Source organism: Ceratosolen solmsi, unplaced genomic scaffold, assembly GCF_000503995.2.
Source record: "Ceratosolen solmsi marchali unplaced genomic scaffold, CerSol_1.0 scaffold7, whole genome shotgun sequence".
Lineage (NCBI taxonomy): Eukaryota > Metazoa > Arthropoda > Insecta > Hymenoptera > Agaonidae > Ceratosolen > Ceratosolen solmsi.
Window position 1 is genome coordinate 10,825,204 of NW_011948413.1, and position 24,147 is coordinate 10,849,350.

At 31.5% G+C, this 24,147-nt stretch overlaps 1 protein-coding gene across 6 annotated transcripts in view; it reads left to right on the forward strand.

The window, feature by feature from the left end:
• The window catches only part of MESK2 (misexpression suppressor of KSR 2), a 59,313-nt gene extending 55,513 nt beyond the window's left edge, over positions 1-3,800 (forward strand). For 4 of the 6 annotated variants that reach the window (XM_011506172.1, XM_011506173.1, XM_011506174.1 and 1 more), the window contains one exon: positions 3,597-3,800. In XM_011506172.1, the coding sequence (XP_011504474.1) occupies positions 3,597-3,742 (146 nt within the window). In that variant the 3' untranslated portion in view covers positions 3,743-3,800. Of the gene's footprint in view, positions 1-790; positions 915-3,596 lie in introns of all 6 variants that reach the window. The other 2 variants (XR_913062.1, XM_011506176.1) reach the window with 2 other exon arrangements.
• Positions 3,801-24,147: the final 20,347 nt, after the last annotated feature.

Consider the following 24,147-nt stretch of genomic DNA (forward strand, 5'->3'; position numbering starts at 1 on the left):
CATAATTTCAAATAATACACTTAGTAATAAATATAATAGTAAATAAAAAATTCTTGTTCACCGACTTGAGCCTTTATTTCCCACGCGTCTCGGATCGATCGAGTGGTATGTATAAAAATATTTTCTGAAATAAGTCTGTAGTGATTTAATTCCTTTCGGCTTCTTGGCTAGTTTACCTTAACGTGCGTTAAAAGCATAAATTTTCTTCTTTTTATTTTGTTTTTTTTTTTGTTTTTTTTTTGTTTGTTTTTTTATTGTTTTGTTTTGTTTTTCATTATTTATTCTTTCTCGAATATCGGACTGTACATAGAAGCAATGAGAGTAATGTACTTATAATTAGACTTATAAAGAATATTTTTTTTGAATAAATAAAAAGTTAAGAAGAAAGATGAAATCTTCTGTTATTTTAAAATCATGAACTATTGTTAATTGCTAATTTTCTGCAATGCGAATAATAATTTCAATAAGAAGATTTTTATAATCTGTAATATAAAGATAAAATATTCTCTGTAAAGTAAAGCGAATAAGTATGAAAAAAAAAATAATAATAATAATAATATGCGCGTTTAAAGTAATGAAGGATATTCATCTGTAGTAGTGATATCTTGAATTAATGATAAGGTAAAATATAAATTTTGCCGAACGAGTAGAATTTTTTATTCCACTGTAAAAGACCAACGAAGACTATATTTAACCTTATGATTAATTTATAAATAAAAAAATACCGTCTTCGAATGGAGCTTAAAATTCTCTAAATAAAACGAGTGTTTCTGTTTCTTCTGCGTTTTAGTGGTGAGATCCCCGGGGAAGCCCACGACGCCTACAACACCCGAAGGTAAATGTAATTAGGAATTGAGGCCGCAAAAGGAGTTGAACGCGCTGTGTCGGTCAATTAGGCCACGTCTAAACGTTAAGTAAGTCGGATTACAAAACTATTTTCGGGAAGTAAAAATATATGAGAGACTAATAATCGGACTCAGCCGAATAACCTTGTAACTAACCGAAATTCAAGACTACTAACCGTAATTTCTTGAACTAACGAATACAATAATATTCCAACTATTATACTATCTGCTAATTTCCTCTGTAAATACTTAAATGCCATTCCTATTTATTGTAGCATATAATTTTTCTTTTCTTTTCTTAAAGAAGTTCAGTTTATTTTAAATAGTAATTATTATTATATTTGTAAATAATAGTAAGATATCCTTTATTTCTGTGTATTCTTAACATACAAAACAAAAATACTAAAATTAATGTAAATACTTAAACTGCATTAAAAGAATTTACCTCCGCGTTAATAATGAAGCGTATCTGTAAATGACGGGGTACAATAACTTTCTCTATTTATGCCAATTCCAGTTCGTTTTTATAACGTCATCATGAATAGCGTATATACGTAATCGTTGGTGTAATATTGAATCAATGTTGTCTTCGAGCTTAATAATGTGGTCTCTTGTAACTGGTGTTTATGTATGTGTATTTATAATATGCCTTTTGTTAAAAACTGTATTGACTATTAACGAGAGAGAGAGAGAGAGAGAGAGAGAGAGTGTGCGAAGAATTTTTTTATACATTCTATTGAATTATTTGGTCAGTACGTATTTTAGCAATAGTGATATTAGCACTTCTTGCACGTGGTCTCTTGCAAAAACGAAAAAACGAAAGAAAAAAGAACAATAACCTTTAACCTTATTCTGTATAATTTGTATTAATTTTCATTTATTCTCCAATAGGTTATAACATATGAACATTTTGTGAAGCCGAAAACTTAAATATAAATTTTAGTTAGATATATAAATTAGAAGTTAATGTAAAAAATATTAAATTTTAGGTAATGAAAAAATAAAATATCTTTGACTATTTGTGTTCAACATTGTTTTTATTATTTTTGACATTAATTTATATACATATTAACATCCCTGACAAATGTAAAATTAAGGAACGAATTATAAGATTCAAATTGTATATACAGAAAAAGGTTAACTAATTGGATATTACAAATTTATTAAAATTTAATGTCAATCATCGATCAAGATGATCGACGTTACCGACAGAGTCTGCTAGATATTATTTATCATACAATATATCAAATTATACATTAGATCTCATAATTTATGCTCGGATATCAACAGATGGTAAATCGATGGCGTGAACGTATCGATGCGAATATGTACGTTAGAAATACAAGAACCCAAATTGTCCATCCACTTCCCTAGTATTTTGATTTGCATACGTAAGCCCAATTATTCCCCTTTATTTTTCTGTTATTGGAAATCGTTAAATTAAAGATATAAAATTTAAATTCATATGAATTTTACATGTAGAATGAAAAAAAATTATAAAAAAATAAAATAAATAAATAAATTTTCTTACATTTGTAGTAGCGGCTCTCAAACATTCGCGGTAGGATCGCATTAACATATATGCGCATAATATACGCAAGCACCCACCCATATATATATATATATATATATATATATATATATATATGGGTGGGTGCTTGCGTATATTATGCGCATATATGTTAATGCTGCGGGCGCGTGTACGTATCTATGTATGTGCATGCGTGTACGTACGTATATATGTATGTATACGAAATAACTTCAACAAAATTAATTTATTATGTAAAGGACGGTAAAGAAAAGTAAACGTACTAAAAGTTCAAAATAATTGCACCGGGTAGAGCGTAGAGTATATTCTGATACATTGCGTGACTTAACACACAATTGTCTTGCTATTTCTTGCACACAACAGACCACTAAACACACGCATTCTACTTCTTCTTTTACTTTGCATGCACGCTTGCATTTAACTTCGTTTCTCTTTTTTCGTGATGCTATACTATATTATAATATTGTTAATATGCTTTGCGATAAATCTAATGATAGCAGCGTTGATTTAGTGCGTCGTAATTAACGAAATGTTTGAAAAAATTTTGTTTGTATCTTAAGCAAAATTTTGCTTGCATCTAAATAGAATCGTGTTGTTTTTTTCTTTATTCTGCTAAGAATAAAAAGTAAAATAATGAAATGACTTTGGTAGAAACAAGTTAGTGATTCTCGTTAATAATAATTGTTAAATAATTCATGCTTAATTGAAAGAGATTTCAACAACATTAGGTACTGTAGCACAGCACATAAAAGTCCATATATCGTAGTTTTAATGAATCAAATGTGAAAATTTATCATTAATACCTTCGTTATATTGGACTTGAATTTTACAATTGACAATTAAATGACAAATTACTGGGTATTAGGAGAATTAAAAAGTGATAAACGGATTAACTGTAATGAATCCTTTGGCTTTTCGGATTAATATCCTCTGGTCTTTAAAACAACAATTTTTCTATGACTTACGATAGAATCTTATCTCATTACTTTTCCGATTTGGCACATCGGGGAAAAATAACCATTTTCGCATATAATTCAAAAGCAAGTATAATAAAAAATTAAATAAGATTTCCGAGACTGATTGTTCACAAACTTTTTTCTACCAGACAGGAGTTTGCGCGTAAAACCATAGCCGTTTTGCATTGAAGTTTTGGAAATACGGAGGACTCGTTCATTGTGTCGATGTGTAATTTTCGTTTGCAGTTGCGCCGCTCTCGCCGCTAAAGATGGCCGACTACAGGCTCGCTTCGCTCGAGGGTCTGAACCACATCTGCAGCAAGAAAATAGACTGGCCGACCGCGACCATACATATCACCGAGAATCCGTTGCCTGAAGCCGTTGTCTGCTAAGCGGATAGCATGCATCCTTTCTTTTTGTTTTTAAGAGATCGGGGAGTGGGATGGGATTGGGCGGAAGGGGAGGGGGAACGGGAGGCGAAGGATAAAGAAATGCTCATCTCTCTCACATTTGTGTATAAATGAACTGGAGCAAAAAAAAAAAAGCAAAAAACAAAAAAAAAAACAAAAAAACAAACAAACAAACAAACAAACAAAAAAAACTGGCGATACTGTTTCGATTATGTGAAATGTCCTTGAAGGGACTGTTAGTTCAATGCTCGTAAGCGTACAACAATGGAGAAAATGCATTCGTATCTGGACAAGCTTTTCCGCTCTTACCGACTCATATTTATGCTCGAATGTTAAACAAATTATTCGATCGTCACTTTGCGTATACTTTGTGAAAAGTTTCACGGTTTTAAAGTAATGCGCTTATGCATCATTTGTAAGGAGCATAATCGTCCTATGTGCGCAGGCTCTTTCACTATGGATTTTGGTTTGAATTGCATGAAATAAATAAAATAAATGATATAAATGATATAAATGAAATAAATATCCTTGATATCGATATGAAAAAAGGAATTTCAACGTATTATGTATAAGATACATTAATTTCTAAGTTTTTTTTTTTTTTTTTTTTTTTTTTTTTTTTTTTTTTTTTTTTTTTTTTTTTTTTTTGATTCGTAAATTTATAATTAGCCTATTGTAAGTGAAAGGATTTTATTGTATCGTTAGATTAAAATTATCGCTAATTACCTTTGTTAAGCATACTGAAATCCTGCTCGATTTTGGTTGCAGGTTGCTGGACCGATCGTTGCCTAGTTAAGAATAAGAGTATTGAAATTCGTATTTTCCACGAAAAATTAAAAATAATAAGACGAAAAATTATTCGAGCATTATTGATGGAGCGAGTAAGAGATAAGTTGAAAAATGAAAAAGAGCGACAACGAATGAATCGAACGTAGTGAGGAATGAACAAAGATCAATGTAGTTCTCTCATTACTGTATATGGGACATTTATACTATACTGCTTTCCATGTTCGTTAAAATACATAATCGAATCGCCTCCTTATAATAGCATCATTGTATCATCGGCGCTCAATCAGGCAAAAAATTATTACGAACTTGCAGACCTCCGACTACTGTTTGTGCAAAATTTGTGTTCCGTTTTGATAATATAGGGGAGTTATTATTATTACAGTCTGAAATTTGGATAAAGACAATTAAGATGCGTATAATTTTCATGAGCATTTATATTCTTATTCCTATTATTACAAATTTTTCTTATTTCTATGAAGAGAAAATGAAGGCTTTCATAACGCGCTAATGTTATTGGCGGAATGGGACGGTAGAAACTTTTAAGGAAAGCTTTAAGCTGCTATTTATAGTCCTTTTACTACCTACATGACTTATACAAGTGCTCATATATAATACGAAAATCTTAGGTGAAATTATTTTATTAAATGGACCTATATGATATTAACTCACACATTTGTGCTTTCAAAATGCATTAAACTTAAATGTAAGCCAAAAGTTTTTAATACAGTCGTGTTAGTGAGGCTACAGAGTTATACATTTACAAATTTTTCACAAACAAGAAAGGAAATAATACGGCTCGTATAGTATTTTACGCATATATCCTATTTATATATAAACACATAAAATATATTTGCAGTCCACGATTTTCCCGTGGCTATACGAAGGTCTCAAACTTGGAAAGCATGTCTATCCAATTAATCCCAATAAACGATGTTTGAAAGAAATATTATATAATTTTATTTAAAATTGCCATCTACGTCGAATTATTTTACAAAAATTTAACAATACGTCTGTTAAAGTCCAATGATATCTTTTATATCGACAAGAAATTAACAATTAGAGAATCTACTAAATATTCATATTTCACTGTCGTAGGTCAGTCGTGAGAATAAAATATTCTATATAATATTTTTATTTTTTATTACATTGCTTATACTCACGCTTACGCTATATAAATATATGAGTGGCATGGCATTCGTACGGACATTTTATGATTCATGCTCCTTTATTGGGATCGAACAGACGTGCGCGCGAGCTTGAAGACATTTTATAGTTTGAGTAGGGCGTTTTCTGTTCTTAAATAATCTGAGGCAATCCCCGGGATATTGCCGTATAATAGCAGTGTTAGTTCCTGGCTTTTCAAGGCTGAGGAGTCGTGGATGCTTCGAGCGAAGCGATAAAAATGCAGAAGTTATGCTGTGGAATTAATCAGTAGGAGCTTAATGCGAATGAAGAGCGAGAGAGAGAGAAAAGGAAAACATTAAACGTTGGCCTACAAATAGAGGGTAGAGGGATTTTTAATCCAAAAGCGCCTATAAACACGGAACAGTACAGTTTAGGCAAGTTTAAGGACAATGAGAATAATTCCTTTGGATGCCTGTGCTTTTATGTTGAGGCAATTGTTTAAATTTACAAATAAACTTATACGTACCAAGTCTTACAGGAATAATATGGGTAGCAAGGAAATGATGTTTATAACGTAAGTGCCGCGTATAGCAAAAAGCTGATGGTTTGTATCTGACTATAAAGAATTTATATTCGCTAATAAATTATTATAATACGTGTATGTACAAATATTAAGATATCGTAATCATTAAAGAGTTAGTTATTTATGTGTTTTTTTTTTTGGTTTTTTTTTTTTTTTTGGTTTTGTTCTTGTGGTCTGATTTAATATTAAATCGATATTAATTTGATTGTATGAAAGCAGCCAAACATACGATCAAGTGAGCTAAAAATGCCTAAATTTATTCAACGTTATAATATATAAAAAGAATAAAAATTTATATCTATTATCGATGATGTCTAATTACAGTTGTCTGAATGTATGAATATATCCAATATTCCATAAGTTCATCACACGATTATGTAAGATCCAAGTTTATATATAACCGAATGTAGACTTGTATAAATTCTTATTAGTCAGACTATTATTTGATATATTTTTATTAAGTATTAGGAATTGAAAAATGATTGTATATGTATAATATCGTTTATATTGAATTACTAACTTTCGCATATCATGCATATCAGGTTAAATTGGCGTTTTTATATATAGTTTTTACGAATCGTTTTTAATAATGTTTAGCAATTTTTGCTCATTCTAAAATAGGCGTATAATAAAGTATACATATAGGGGCGAGAGTGAGAGAGAGAGAGAGAGAGAGAGAGATAGAGAGAGAAAGAGAGAGAGAGAGAGTTAGAGAAGGGAGAGAGCGGTAGGACGGAGATGGAGGAAAAAACTTCAATAGTTTGGGTTTAATTTCAAAAATACTACGAGAAACGTCGAGTAAGTCAGGTAATTAGAAGTAAAGTATGCGTAAAATAAAACGAGTAAACTAAAAACAAAAAAAAAGAAGAAGAAATGGAAGCAAAAGAGAAATGGGCTGAAATCATAAAGGGTCTTTGAATATAATATTGAATATACTTTGAATATACTTTATCGACGATACGATTCCATACAAACCCTCTCATTTTGTCTATATTGAATATACTTTGAATATTCTTTATCGACGATACGATTCCATACAAACCCTCTCATTTTGTCTTCTAACATAATTGTTTGTTAACAGATGAGAAACAGCTACAACTCGGAAATGCATGTAACAATGGATTTAGTTAGCCAATATTCGGATTAAAAATATTTAAATACACGGGAAAAAAATGGGAAGAAAATTGAGCAAAAAACAATATAAAGAATTACCGAGCCCGACTGGTTAGCATCTTCTTATAAATATAGAGCGTAATGTGATTTTCACCACATGCGTATCCCAAGCCTCTAGCAAGTGATATGAAAATTAATATAAAAAAAAAAAAAACGTGCCTGCTACACGAAATAGAAAGAGATAAATATGTGCGTATAGCTTAGAAGAGTCATTGTCGAGAATAAAAGTACTAGCAATTTACTACTATCGCCTTTACTTTTCTATTACGGTGTTATCACATTCCCAATACCATGAGCATAACAACTACACGACATGAAAAATTTTATGATAAATTACGTTCCTTTTGAAAAAGATCAGAAATATTGTAATCGTTATACTCTTTATACACGTGTAATTATCATCATTGTTATTGTTGTCTTATTTATTTACGATATCTGGAATAACGACTAAAGACTGTAGTTTTTCATTTACTTCGTTGAACTAGATTAACATTTTCTTCATTAATTATTAAAACTTAATATTATACGTATATAAATAATTTTTATTTATAAGATATTTAAATATAATTATATTCGGACGTTGAAATAGAGAGAAAACAAAAGCTGAAAATCATAAAATTATAAAATAATTAGAGCGTTTGCAATAAGGTCATAGTTTAAGTATAAAAAGAGAATAAGAACAAACTATAAATATAAATAAGGATATATTTATAATCGGAGGGGATGAAGGTTGACAAGATTAAAATTGAAAAGTTGTTGTGTAATAAATGCAATTAAAACCGTGTAAGATCTAACAACTTATTTATATTTGTTTTCCAACAAAATGCCGTACTTTGATTAAATTAAAAAGTTCTACGTCCTGAATAAATTATTAAACGTAGTATAGAAAACTTATAAATTTTCTATATGTTCAAGGAATCCAGGTGTATAAATGAATTAAGCAGTCGTTCGTCATATTCAATAGGTCCAAACTAACCGTTACAACAATCTCGTGTAATACACAATTATTTTTCAAGTATTAGCCATGTAACATTTGATGGATAGATTTTACTAAGTGTACACCTGGATATTAAATGGAATTTAATAGAGACAACTACATAGGAGAATATCGAAACACGTACACGAAAAACATGGAACAAAATCATGCTCTGTTGTTGCGAAATATATTGTATGAAGAAGAACGAGGAAACAAATAAGGACATTGGTAGTTAGCATCGTAAATAAATTGGAAATGTCTGTGTAAATAAAATAGAGCCATCAAAATTTTCACTACATTCTTTCATGTATCAATGGAATATTTATAAAAATTTATGTTTATCGCCAGTTTCATATGATTTTTACAATAAGTTTTATTAAGCGTAACTTTAAATCAATCGATTTATATTTCATTGCATGGATATGCATATGTATTACACACGCGCGCGCATACATACCCACACACACACACACACACACACACACACACACACATATATATATATATATATATATGGATGACTAGGAGGCTTGAGTTGATATTTAATTCATTTATTAAACTATATTTGGAGTTCATTGTAAGGTTGGAAAACTTATGAAACAGAAGAAACTATCGATTGCGTGTTTCGCCATGGCCTGCATATGCTAAAATTCATCGGGACAGGAATAAGGAGAAAATGAAAAATTTAGTCAAACAAAATTAATTTACAATACATAGCCATGGCGTTAATACTATTGAAGCGATATAAACACGTATGTTTGAATTCCAACGACCGATTCACTGTTTTATTAGCCAGCAACAGTGCGAGAATACAAGTAATTTCACACCTATATGTGGAGCTTCAGAATTCCTTCAAGTAAATTAACACGTGCACACCAAGATAATAAATACATGTTGTTATTCATCATAAACAGACCTGGAATAATAAATAAAATTGATAAACTTGTTTTATTTTATGGAATGCCTCTACTTAGATCCTATAATTTAACAAATGTTTTATTAGTTATTAAACATCCTTGATTAATAAGATAGTGGAACTTTTATGATTACATGTATCGTAGAACGAATTTTATCATTGAATAGAGTATTTTCTTAATTATTCTAATCTGAAAATATTAGAAACAATGTTTTAATAAAAACTTCTTTCATTCTATCATTGATAATATCATAATCAAAATGAAATATTTTAATAATACAAAGAATTCAATTCATAAAAGTTTATTTAAACTCGTGTAATACATAAAATTACACTCTTAAATATATGTTTATACATTGCTTTAGACTATAGAAATTAATAACATAAATCATGATCAGTGAACAAATATTTCTCTATCGTCACATATGATAAACGATTAATAATAATTAAACTGTAAAATCGCGGAGAAAAATAAAGCTCTGATTGTAATAGGCCTACAAAATTGGAGGATTTTTAATAAATTAACTTTATATCTGTTAGTTTGAGTTGTTTCTGCAAGAGCTACACTGACCGAACACATAAATTAATATTCTTAATTAAATCATCGACTCACGTGCCACTGTTTTCCGATACCAAACCACAAACTTCTGAGAACAAAACGACTAACTTGATCACAGTATCCCACAACTTTAGCAAATTGTTAATTAATAATTGATAAATAAATTACATAATCTACTTATAGCGGTTGAAAATAATCCAATCTTTACTATTCAATGTTATTTAAATATACAGCACATCAACATTGACGCCAAAAGTGATATTAATCTCTCAACTCGCACGTTTTTCTCCCTTTTAACACTCGCCGACTGTTAGCCCAAAGCCTCGCAAAAACAGCAATACTGGGCGGAATTCCCTCGGTAGTTCTACGAGGATGATCCTGGATCGCATAATGTGTGGGAACGCGCCTCGAGCAAGTATTTACCGAAGGTATGAGAGAAAAAAGTAAGTGCGCACAGCTTCTCGAAGCCGTAGACATCTGTATTTTCGTAAAATGACGACGACCGTGAATTTAGCGTAATGTCGTTCGTTGGCCCTTGATATTTTGTTCAATTTTTTTCAACTCTGGCACATCTAAATATTATCAATTAAATTCTAATATTAAAAGCTGAAGAAAGTTATAATTATATATTTAAGGATATTGTAATTTCTTAATTATTAATATTAGATTTGTCAAAAATGTAGAAGGGAATAAAAATGTTTTCACTAATTGCAAGATAATTAATTGGCGTGAGTCTGGAGTATATAACGGGCGATCGATAAAATTACCACTTTAATTCCGAACATCCTAAAGATAATTAATTTCTTTTGCAATAATATTCATGGCTTGGTTCATTATTATTGTATTTATGGCTACGACATATTTGTAAAAAAAAAAAATAAAAAAACAAAAATTACATTAAATTATAAATTAGAAAATAATAGTCAATATATATCGTCAATCGAGTATATCGTATGCAATTAATAAATTTTATTATTTTGGTATATTATATAAATAAAATTAGCTTAAGAAATCTTCAAATTTACGTCTTATAAAGTAAATAATGACCATCGTGATCATGAAGTGGGAACTAAATGAAAATATACATTAAGCTCATACATAGATTATCTCGTTATATTTAAAATTATACATTTTTATATTTTCTTATCCGTTATTTGTTTAAGAATGTTAATATTTTTTATCCAAAGGCAGCATCAGTAGCTTTTGTAATTAATTACATTCACAAAAATAAAATAATAACACGCATTATCATTACTTTTCAAAAATTAAGCAAATCATGCCCTAAAAATATACACTAAAAATTATTAATAATAGAAGAAAAAAATGTATTATTCAAATTTCTTCTACAGATCATTTTTATAAATATCTACATTGCATAAATTTAAAGAGATATCGTAATTTCTTAATATGTAAAATTGTCTGCAGATATATGCAATTTTGTAACATATATGATCTATAAAGCACGCGATACTTATATTTCAATATCATGAAAAATTTTTCGAGAAAAAGTTTGACACGTAGTCGTTAAAACTATCTGAAATTCTATATAATAATTTTATAACATATGCCATAATCGTAAGTATAAATATTAATCGTATTGACTTTGATTGCTTTATATTTGAAAATTCTCTGCATACATTTTCTCAGAAATTATCAATAATCTAAAAATTTCTATAAATTATAAATTAAACGACATTATAAAGAATGTGAGATTCTAACGAACTGATTGACGACAGTTTTACCGCTAGATAAAAATTCCTTCTTTAATTGATAACGTGGCGCATGTAATACATAATCTTTTGTATGCTCAAAGTATTTAAAGAGATTTAAAGAATTCATATTATTTTTTTAACGTTACTTTCTGATTACATACGCAAATACGAATATTCATATCAGAAAATATTTGTATCGCATTCATTGCCTGGAATATTTTCTCACAGAGCAGAAAATATTCTTTGGATCGATGAATAAACTCAAATTATACATTATGATTTATACGATATATAATTCAATAATGCCCGCATTAGCTACTGCTGATCAAACTAGGGAGTTGTTCCCGCTAATTAAAGCTGATAGAGCATAATTAGAATTTAGTAAACTTGCAATAACAGCATTACACCCAATAATAATACGAGGCAAGACTTCCGTATTAAAAATGGTACCTTCGTTTATGCACGTACGTATACTTTTGTATATATATATATATATATATATATATATACACACGTACATTTGCAGTTGCAAAAGAAAAAAATTTGTTATAACTTCCAATTGCATATACTCATTAATTATTGATCTCTTATCATTACTCTGTATATATTTATGTAAAAAAATAAAAATATAAAACTCAAGTGTCTTAATCATTGTGCACAAGTATTATAAATAAAAGCATCAATAAATAATTATCAGTGGCCGATTAATCTTCAAATCAGATTAATCTTTAAATAATTAAAGATTAAGAAATGAAATTATAAATAAATATTTTAGAAATCCTACAAAGAAATTTGGCGATATTTGCAAGCAGAAATTAGTTAAATAGTAGTAATTAAACGAAACATCACATTAGCAAATTAATAAATCCCTAATAATAATATATTGTAAATAAAAAAATATAATACTTGGCATATATTTGTGTGAATATTATAAATAGAAATGTTAATGGAATTAATATCTCTATATCATCATATTATTTTCTATGTTTATTTAATTTTCTGTCAAATTGCTCTATCATTCGGCGATTGTAGAAAATTGCAATCTATAATATCAGAAGGGATTCTAATACTTCAAATCTCATAAATTAATGAAAATATTCGAAATCTTATCCGCCTTCTAATTTCATTTAACATCGAAAATATTTTGTCCAAGCAGGGCTGCATAGTCAAAAAAAAATTCTCTGACGTTTCAAACGGGTGCGTTTGTTGACAAACGGTGAGACGCAAATATCGATAATTTCGACTTCTGCAGCATTAACGAGTAATAAAATTCGACGGAGAGCAACCACCGCGATAGCCATAAAATGCCTACATCTCTTTATCGTGACATAGTATATCACCATTGCCTTACCCATCTCACATATAATCTACGTTGCGCTCGAGCGAGAAACCAGTTGGCCGTCCGCGTCGTATTCGCTTGCGATTGGCGCGTTGCGATTTTTGCGCCAATAAAGCCACGAAAGTGGAAGGGGTTGGGGGGGGGGAAATGCGTGTGCACCTCTTCGAGGAATCCGAGCGACACCGGCACCGGTCTCGCCATAATACATTTTCCTTTTTCCTCATCGAGCTGCTTGGCGCGCACTTGCTCACCGCCACTTCGTACATTTTACAATGCCAGCAACGAGTTTTCTCCGCGCGCTTGCGTACACACTTGATTCGCGATCAGCGTGGAGGATTACGAGATCTCTACGAAAGACTTTTATTAGAGACTCCGTCGACTATGGCTTACCTATCTGATTAGGAAAATTAAGGAAATTTTGTTAGAACTTTATAACGTTGATCACATTGTGATTACAATGAGAACAATCAGGTTGGTCTATGTGTTAGAGAAATGAAATTTTGGATAGAAAGAGTGAACGCGGTGTATTAGATTAATAATATTGGCAATTAGAATATAGAATTCATATTGTCATATGGTAATTCCTATAAATATCAATCTTTCATAGATTTTTCTAATTACTTACTTTCACATTCGACGTTAGTAAGTCATACGCGAAGTTTATTATTAAATAAATGTTGTTTTACGTTTAATTTGACACTTATTTGATTTTTATCGTGCTTTATTTAGTTTAGCATAAATACAATTATTGTAATTATTTTATATTAAAATGTTACGATTGTTCCCTGGCAATTAGCAATCCATTGTAATGAAAAATAATTCTTTATTCTTTATACTTTTTCCTACAAATTCTATCATGTCAAACGGAAGCAAGAATTTTCTATAGATATATTTTGAAGGTAAAAATTAAAAATAAAGTCCGATCGTTTATAAATAGTATATATTGTCTGATTTGATTTGTATAAAATTCAAAGAATTCATTGGTCTAATTAAAGATATTTCCTTATCGAAAAAAAAAAAAATTACTTATCATAAAAAATACCACGCACGCTCAATAATTTAGTAGAATTTTACGTGTAAACGGATATTATCCTTGGGGTAAAAGTTGGTAGGGAGGAAAGTAGTAAATGCAGCTCAAGAGGCGGAAAATATAATATATAATTGCACATTAGTATAATAACACTCGAAATAAGAGTGAACAGCAATATTTCTTATTTAATATACCCGACGTTTAATTAGCGCTGCTGTAAAAATCTTTTAAATAATCAATCGATACTTTGTATTTAATTTTCGTTTAAAAGCAAACAATTACGTTGATATTCCAGTATACGTAATAATATTTCCTATTTTTTTTTTCTTTCTATCTTCTCTCTTCCGTAACACTTAAAAGCTTTTAACAACCGTGATCAACAATTTTAAAAAGCAGAAAAACTTTTTAATTTACGTATGGAATCTCTCTATTGATTATACATTACATAAAGTACGGATGGAGATTAACAAGTATCTTGTAAATTAGTATTAGCGGGACTGTTCGTTAATCCAAATAAAAGCATAATCAATGTTGCCGTACAGTTAATTATAGGGAAATAATTAAGCGGAGTTTTTGCTATTGCGAATAGCTCTACACAGACGACGTTGAATCATTATATTTATGCATTATGGACAAACCGCGTTACTTCTACTTATCAAAGTTTTGTCACAACGCTGAGCAAACACATATTTATTTTTAATGAGCTAAATTCATTAAATACTCCTATGGAGGAACGAGATCTTTTCAAATTCTTTTTCTTCTACGATCCTAATGAATGTCATAAAGCTAATAATCACTATATAAGAAGATAATTAATTAAAATGTATTTAAGCTACAACCATTTACCAAGCTATTCCCATATTAATAAATATTTCTTACCAATAGCCACTGCAATTATTTCTTAAGCAAATATAAATTAAAAACTTATATAAGCACCAATTAAGCAAAACTATGAATTCATCGATTAAAATTGGTATTGTAGCTTTTATCTACTGTAAATTCGTTGAAATTTCGAAGCAATCGTTAGCAGTATTCGCGTTAAAAGCAAATAGTACTTATAGAATTAAGCGCTGAGATAAATATTTGCTTTAACTTAGGAAAGAAAAACGTATTAATAAGCACTTTGCAACAACAACAACAACAACAACAACAACAACAACAACAACAACAACAACAAATAATAAAAAAAAAAAAAATAAAAAAAATAAAATAAAATAATAAAAGACTAAAAGAAGAGATTTAACATTAAATAAACAGAGTTTCGCTCGTAAACGTAGGTAAAGAAAAGCATTAATTGTTTTCAGAGTTGAGAATCGATGCGCGAGCAAAGACAAAACAAGCAAGTTTACTCTCGAGTGCCTCGTTGCGGAACAACTTGGGTACAAATCGCGCCAAGAACAACGTTGCACTTTTACGTTTCTACGTCTCTAGGCGCACTTGTTTTCGTTTTCGTAACCGAGCGAGAAAAAGATCGAAAGGCTCAGTGAGCGAGACCAGGCAAATGAATAGGAGAGCCGTAAAACCTCCGTGGCCTTGAGCGTTTTCGCGGCCAATCCTTCGGCAAGGCTCAGCACTAACTACTAATTTTCCACTTATCTCTGATTGAGACGGGGCGAGGTTGGCTTGCGCAAAGAAATTTCCATGGGTGTTGATTAAATATTACTAATAAACATTACTTTGGCTCTTGGGAAATGACAGTGACAAACTTGTGCTACGATTTTATTTCTTTGTTGGGTAATAAATAATACGTGCGCTTACTTGGCGCTGTTTAAAAAAATATGCGAAACTGGATTAATTTTCGTGCCAGTTAATTTTCCTTCGTATCTCGCTTTCTTTCGTTTAGTTTGAAAAAATATCCTTAACATGACGGGTAAGATATTTTTCACAATGCCATTACTTAATTTATATACAAAAATCAGTATTTCCTACGTGATACGTGTCTATCTATGGAGTGTGATTACATTTAATTTGTAAATGCACGAGCGGCATTATGTTGTGAGAGACGGCAACTTACAATGACGAATCGTCCATTATAATTTCAGTGCAGCAGCTGAAAAAAGAAAATAAAAAAAAATTTGTGACGCGCATAACTATTCCCTATTATTTCAGCTGACAATTTCCGATGATATGATTATTCAATTTTTATCGGAGTAAGTAATCTTATAATATGCTTATCAAAGAATAATGGCGATTTAAAGTTCATGAAATCTGTTATACAATGACTGATGAAACCGTTAATTGAAAAAACATTTTGATTATTTGCTTACCTTTACTCTCAAAAGCTTGGTTTGCTTTTTCATAGAATAACGAAGAATAATATAGAATAACGCAATCTTATGAAGAATTTGATTGGGAAAAGAATTTCATATTATACCATTGAAAAGTTTTGAAAAAGTGCCTAGCAATGCCACATTTTCATTTGTGATTTATTATGAATATTTACAATTATTACATCAACACGACGAAATGAAAAGTATATTTTATTAATATATATTAAGATAGTTTGGTATGTTTTTTTTTCTTTTTTTGTTTTTCGTTTTTTTTTTTTTTTTTTTTGTTTTCCTAATTTAACTCAAATTCCTAAACTAGATCGTACATCTAACATTTCTAGATTGTCTATAATCTTTGATACATCATTAAAACAGAAATGAATCATTTTATAAATGTAATAAAATAGCGTTTCGATTAAATTATCAGCTGTAGCTTAAATAGGGACTTAATAGAGACATGTTAAGAGTTAATATTAAAAAATGTGATTGAAATCTCATTTCTGTTATTTGCGGCGAAGGTCGAATAATTTCGCCCAAAGTTACATGCACAAAATACATGTATATTTATTATATTTGGCGATTTTTTAAAATAAATATATAAATCACCTCGACGCATGTTTGATGTAATAAATAGCGCGAAGGACAATATGAATGAATGAATAATATTCTATATTTTGAGGATTACTTTTAAAAACGATTCAAATACACCGAATTTAGTGAATAAAGTTTTGATGAACATCAAGAAAATAAATTGAGAGCAATAATTCATATTCATATTCATATATATATGTAGTGGTTAAATTAATATGTTAAATATAAATATATAGAAATTTAAATATATTTAATATTAACATTAACAATATATTTTTAATCGATATGCATTTTGTACATTGATTTTTGTCCCAAATTTTACTCACTTTTGTCATTTAATTTCTGCCATTGGCTAATAAATATTCGAAAATATAAATTGTCATTTTTGATGTTGGTACAAGAGTACCATCAAATTATCATTCACGCAAAAAAACTGTTAAAACATGCTATCATGCTAAAACATTTTCCGCTTTAATGAATAAAAATGCAAATAGCATTCTAATCGAATTTTTCAAATAAAGCTCTTTGAAAATTAACCTTAGATCTTTTATAAAGTGACTCGTAAGTGATTGACATTGTGGCACTCATGTATGACAATAACTCGAAAATACTTGTATGCATTGCATTCAATTGTGCGAAACGGAGGTTTGATAATTAATCAAAATTCTGATTTTGATCCAAGAATATCGCGTGTCTTTGCCAACAAAAAAACCCTCTCAAACCTCTCATATCCAAAGAATCTCTTTAAATTTTGAAGTACATGTAATTAAAAGGTGTATCGGGTAGATATGGATTAAAAAATTTCAACCAATTGGGCCGATGGTAAATTGCAATAATTTTATTCGAATTTTAAAGACGAATATTATGGTTTATCTCGGCCATGTGGCCTAACTAACTTAACTAACTAACTATGCTCATGGTATATATTATCGTATATATATATATATATATATATATATATATCATAACTAATCATGGCCTAACTAACTACTCCATATATTATTGTAGATATTTTCATTTTAAAAAATGACGAAATTAAGTATATAACAGAGAACGGTTTTTTCTTCATTATATAAACTTGGCGAAACAATAGTTAAGCGTACATCGCATAAAAGTCATAATAAATAATTTATATATTCCATTATTGTCCGTGCATGCGTTATTTCAACATAATTAAGCGAGGTTACAAAAAATTCCTGCCTGCATTATATCCTCAATCTAGCGATTAAAATAATCATTATAAATAATCGCGGTAATAATGAATAATAATAATAATAATGAAATCAAAGAGCTTGGAATTTGATTTTTTTTTTAATGAAAGTGTCCGAACTATCCGACTGGGAGATTATTTGTTGTGCTGGACTCGATGGACCAAACCCCGTCCGACCTCAACCCCAACGACAGCACAACGAGATACACCTGAATGGTATGGGAGTGAAAGCGCTCCGTCTCGCATTCACGATCCATCTGAAGCAACGGCACTATTCCCATTATCGGTCGCCCTGACAATCGGCCTTCGAAGGCCATTTAGAAAAGACTCATGGGGTCAATATTCGCAGCCGAAGAATTATCGTGGCGAGAAAAATCGTCCTCTTTCGAGGAGGCGATGGTTGCAGCGGCGGCGACGGCGGTGGCGGCGACTATAGCGGTGGAAAAGGAGGAGGGCCGACGGTGGCGCCAGCGGGCGGCCCCGAGCCGAGGCTCGGCTCGCTGGAGCGCGCGCCCGGGGCCCCGACGTATTCTTCGCTCGAGCGGCGTAGGAGTGAGTTCGGTACGCGTACTCTCCGTCGTCCAGCTCGTCCCGCGGTGGTGGAGACCCGTCGCCAGTGTGTGCCAGCGCGGTAAACAAAAGCGGTCGTCGCGGCGCGTCTCTCCCTCCGCTCAGCCTTCGTCGACGGCTGGCCCCGGGCTCGGGCGGCGAATGGCTTTGCTCCGGTTTCGCACGTGCGACCGGACCGACTAGTAGAGTCGACCCCCACGGTCACGCTCGGCCGATCCTCCTGCGAAATAAGTGCGCGAGTGTGTGTGCCGGAGAACATAGCCCTTATCGATTTATTACGAATCATAAATAGCAGAGCGTTGTTATTATATTTGATATTTTTTAATAATAATAGCGGCAATTATTATTATTATTATCATTATTATTATTATTATTATTATTATTATTATCATTCGTTATCGTGTCGTCAATAATTATACTATTGTCTGATCGATGATACCAGTCGATCATCATCGTCATCGATAATAATAATAATAAGTAAATAAATAAATCCCGAATTAATTAAGAATAAGAAGAAGAAGAAGAAGAAGAAGAAGAAGAAGAAGAAGAAGAAGAAGAAGAAGAAGAAGAAGAAGAAGAAGAAGAAGAAGAAGAAGAAGAAGAAGAAGAAGAAGAAGAAGAAGAAGAAGAAGAAGAAGAAGAAGAAGAAGAAGAAGAAGAAGAAGAAGAAGAAGAAGAAGAAGACTGGCTTCGGCTACCTGTTGCTGCTGCTGCTGCTGTTGCTGCTGGCAGTAGTCCGTCCGGCCCTCAGCGACGTCATCGAGGAGCGAGGTACGTAGGCTCGTCTCTCGTATTCTGGGTGATGAAATGAAAGGGGCCGATGATGATTGTCGGTACCTGCTCGGTCGATCGACAGATGTATGAAAGGCCCCGAGCCTGTACGTGTCTCCCTACTCCCTTTGCGGCACTTTGCCATCGTTAAAATCAATCAATCGCGACCAAGTCGAGTCGATTAGTTTGCTCCAGAGTTAACGGGTCTGCTATCCCGATGCTCCTCCGGATTAGATGGTTGTCAACGTCCTTGGAGCCCCGATCACATTCTCGCAATCGAAACGCTTAGGGATCGATAAAGTTCGTTAAAGTTAAGTTGTCATAAAATGTTGGCTAAGCAAGATTAGATAGAAAGTCCATAGTCGAGTTGCGAATAATAAGATGTCTTAATTCTACTTGGAAATGAATCTTGGAAGTAGTAGTGTCATTGTTTTCGTTGTGATAATAATGTGCTCAAAGACCTGCTGTTTATGTTTATTAAAAGAATCTTTATATATATATATATATTTATATATATATATATATATATACACATACTTATACAAGCCAACGATCGTAAGAGGATTTTGTCGAGAAAATAACCACATGTCCCTCCATGTCCAACACCATTTACTTTATAAAAATTTGATCAACTCAGATGCAGGCAATTTTTTCATCGCGTGCCCTTAATTTGACATGTAAAAAATGGTCGGCAAATTATGATTCCAAAATGATTTTTCTCTTTATTTTGAATTTCAAAAGTGTTTAAAATAATATAAATACATGCGGAGATTACGTCAAAAGGTCTGCTATTGTGTAAAAAATACGGTGAAAGTTTTTCTTGGTATGTATGTGGGTAAGGCAAGGAGGAGGACTTATCGAATTATTTTACTTACAAAAACAACATTGAACAGAAAAATTAAACGTATCAATTCGCGTAATATGATAATAGTACAAAGTCAAGAAAGCGTATTTAAATTAAATGAGTCGTGTGTAATTGTCTTCGTTTAATTTAACATTAAATTTAACATTAAATTTAAGAATTTAAATAAATAAGAATAATACTTGGTACATAACATTACGAAATTTAGTTGCTGAATACGAGGAGGATTAGAAAATGTCCAAATACAATGTGGTATATAATAATTCTAAGAAAAATTCGTGTACATTTATATGATACGTCATAAGTACACAACCTGTATACAACAGGCAAAGCCTTTATTTTGCTCGTAGCCAGTGATAAATTGAATCGCAATTTTAATGATAAGAAACGTGAGTGTATATCTCATTATCAGCATTTATAAGCTGATAAGAGAAACAATAATATGGACAAAATAAGAGTTATGTTCCAATCTATATTTGATAAAATCAGTAGAAAATCATTGATTAGACATTGGCTTTAATTTTTACAACGATGATTATTATTACGTAAGAGGATTTTTTTTTCTTTTTTCTTTTCACCCGTCACTTTTCATACTATTGCTCGCGATAATAATAAATGTTAACACGGTAAATAATTTTCATATAATATATAACTAATAAGATGTAACAATAATTTATTAATCGTGCTGGTTTATGAATTGAATATTGACAAAGTTGTATGAGGCGGTTGAATAATCGTAAGAATTCAACTAAAAATAACTCCAAAGTCGATATTTAAATGAAAAATAATAATCAGCTAATCAAATCCCTTATTTCGTTAAAGCTAAATTTCTACTTTATTTAAATGAATTTTATCCGACTCCATTCTTACATAAAGTTAAAAAAATGTGCCTTTAAAGATAAAATTTAAAGCACACATTTAAAATCTTATTTATAAGAATCGTATAAATTCCATTAGTATAGGTTAAATCAGAAATACAAATTTCGTTACCTTGAAATAATATTAACCACTTTTATAATGGGAGCATCCAGATAAAACAAGACATTTTTTTATCTGAGTAATTTATTTTATCATATAGAGATCGACGTATCCACAAACGAATTGTAAATATAATTTACAATTATATGTAATTAGAAAATAATTTAACGTTTAATATTGGAGTAACTTAAAATTTCGTATAATTGCGTAATTGCCACCAGTAGTGCTGTGGTCAATATTTGTCGTTATTTATACATCTATTTATTCGATATAAGGACAACGAGGCGTGACTCGTTAAAATTTTCCTAATTAAATATTTGAAACTCGGCTACGTAAAGAATTAATGCTTGATCCAAAAACAAATTTTAAAGAAAACTATGTTTGCTAAGTGGGCTGCTTTCTTAAAAATTGAAATTAATACAATTATTTGTACAATAGATAATAACCACTCACCAATAAAAAAAAAATAAAAAATAATAATAATAATAATAATAATAATAATAATAATAGTAATAATAATAGTAATAGTAATGATAGCATTTGATTTGTCATTCTATGTAAAAAGCTATTTCGCACCTCTTGCACTTAATACTGCATGCGATTGTGCAGAGATTGTGCTTAGATCGATCAATCTATAAAGCATAATAAAGCGTAATTTTTGCGATCACCTCATCCAATGCTTTTGCTTTCCGCGTTCTAATACAATAATGATAGACAAAATAACGTTTGCCCTCGTCTCATGCTTCCTCGAGCCCCCTCTGTCCCTCCCACTACCCGCAACTTTTCTATTCCGATATTCGTCTCGAACCAAGTGCGTCCGATCCCATCTAAATGTCGAGAACCGTGCGCACTCGTGGCTAACAGGACTCGCCGTGTCCTCCTCCGCGTCTAGACGCGCGCCTCGGTTCCCGCGATCTGTTTATTTTTATCCGACGATCGTCGCTCCTACGCAGCGTATCCACGGGTTAAATATACCTCGTTAAACGCTTAATTAGGCCTTTAATAAGATTGGCGCGCGGAATTCAGGCCAATGCTGCTGCCACCGCGGAACTCCTAAGCGGGAAATACACAATGGAGCACACGTGGGGAGGGGACGTTGACTTTTCGATTTATGAGGATATCCGTAAAGCATATTCCGCGTAGCTTCGACGAGGGTTGCGCTACTTTTTATTACGCCGTTCTCTCCTTCTCGTACCCCGTGCACTCTGCTTCTCATCGATGTTTGCTTGCAGATCCAAGGAAAAACGCCTGTCTCCTCTTAATAATATTGCATTCGCCTATGTACTTTAGTACTTCTCTTCGCAACATAATTGTACTCGTGCACGTGTATTGACCATTCGGTGAATTTTATAATTAGTTTTTTTTTTCGTTTTTATTTAAAGCGCTACATTTTCTTACAATTTTCTTTCTTTTTTTCTCTTTCACACGTATTTCCTCGGATATGCTATGCATTTTGCAAAATATAACGACGATAGAAACACACGGATAATTTGTCATTTAATGGTCAATATTAGCGATTTATTATTCAACTGCTTTTTGTTGCTTATCATCGATAAATCACTCGCGGGATCGAAACATTTTTTTTTTTTTTTTTTTCATTTTTCTCGTAAGTGATCATCGTTTTATGTTACAGCTTTTATTTCCAAGAATCATTTCGTATTTGCCCATTTACTCGAGATCATTTGCTTATGATTGCATTTCATTAATGAAACATTATATTTATATCTCACTACAGGCGTATCAAATTCAATCGTTAGCTTTTTACTTTTATTTTTTACCAAATCGCTAAAGCTCGATTGTAATTACGCGTATGCGACAACCCATCTAACTCGCTCAGGATTTGTCAAGCCAAGGGATAGAGAGAGAGAGAGAGAGAGAGAGCAAAAAAAAAAAATAGAAAAGAAAATAAAGTAATGTTCTCGTTAATAATCGTTAGCAAAGACTTTCACCACCTCCAAGTTCATGACTCGCGGGCGTACAAAAATTCGCGCATAAAAGCGTTCTCATCGGTCTGAACACACTTGCTACTGTGCAAACAGGAATAAATAATAGCGTCCTTGTGGCGCGCAAGTGTAGATATGTATAAAGCGTTAATTGTACATCTATAACGCAACGTGAAAACGTAACGGTAAAGCAATGACGAAAGTTTAAAAAAAATAAAAGAAGAAAAAAAAAAGAACCGAGACACGTCGTGCTCTTGTCGCGTCGCCGGTCGTCAATTCTCGGGACCTTTTCCATCGTAGCGCGTAACCGATACATTTAAAGAACAGAGCATAGGACATACCTTTAAAGAAGAGCGAGTCTAGCGGCAGAGAAATAAAGATGAATGAAAAAACATTGATAATCGGGAGAAAAGAAAGCCACTGACATTGGCTTTTTTATTTGAATCGATTGAATGTAATTGTAGTTTGTGTTTCAAAGCCGATGCCGGCAAACGTCCTGAAGCTCAATGCGCGTCGAAAACAAATAATATGCGATAATGTGTTATTTTATATGGTGTAATATGTTATTGCAAACAAGGATGGAGGTACGATATAAGGTGTTCCGTAACGAGGGAAAATTTATTGTTTTGGAGTATGTCAGTTATCACGAAAGTGGATTAGAAAACGTAACGAGTTAATTTATAAGAAATTAATATGAGAATTGAACTGTACTCTTAATTAACTTCGTAAGGTTATAGCGATAATAAAATGAAGAATATTGGATTATTTCAACAGATTGTTTATATTTTGTAAGAACGTAATTATTTAATTATTTTCTGTTTACGAGCGCGTAATGAAAATTTCCTACTTTTGTTATCGAGACCAAAATGCAGAAACACGAAGTCCTCGGTAAGGATTTTACACTTGATCGTTGCAAATATCCGTTACCAATGAAGAGTAATACAATTAAGTATATACATAAATAAATGCTAATCTCGCAGAAAAATCAAA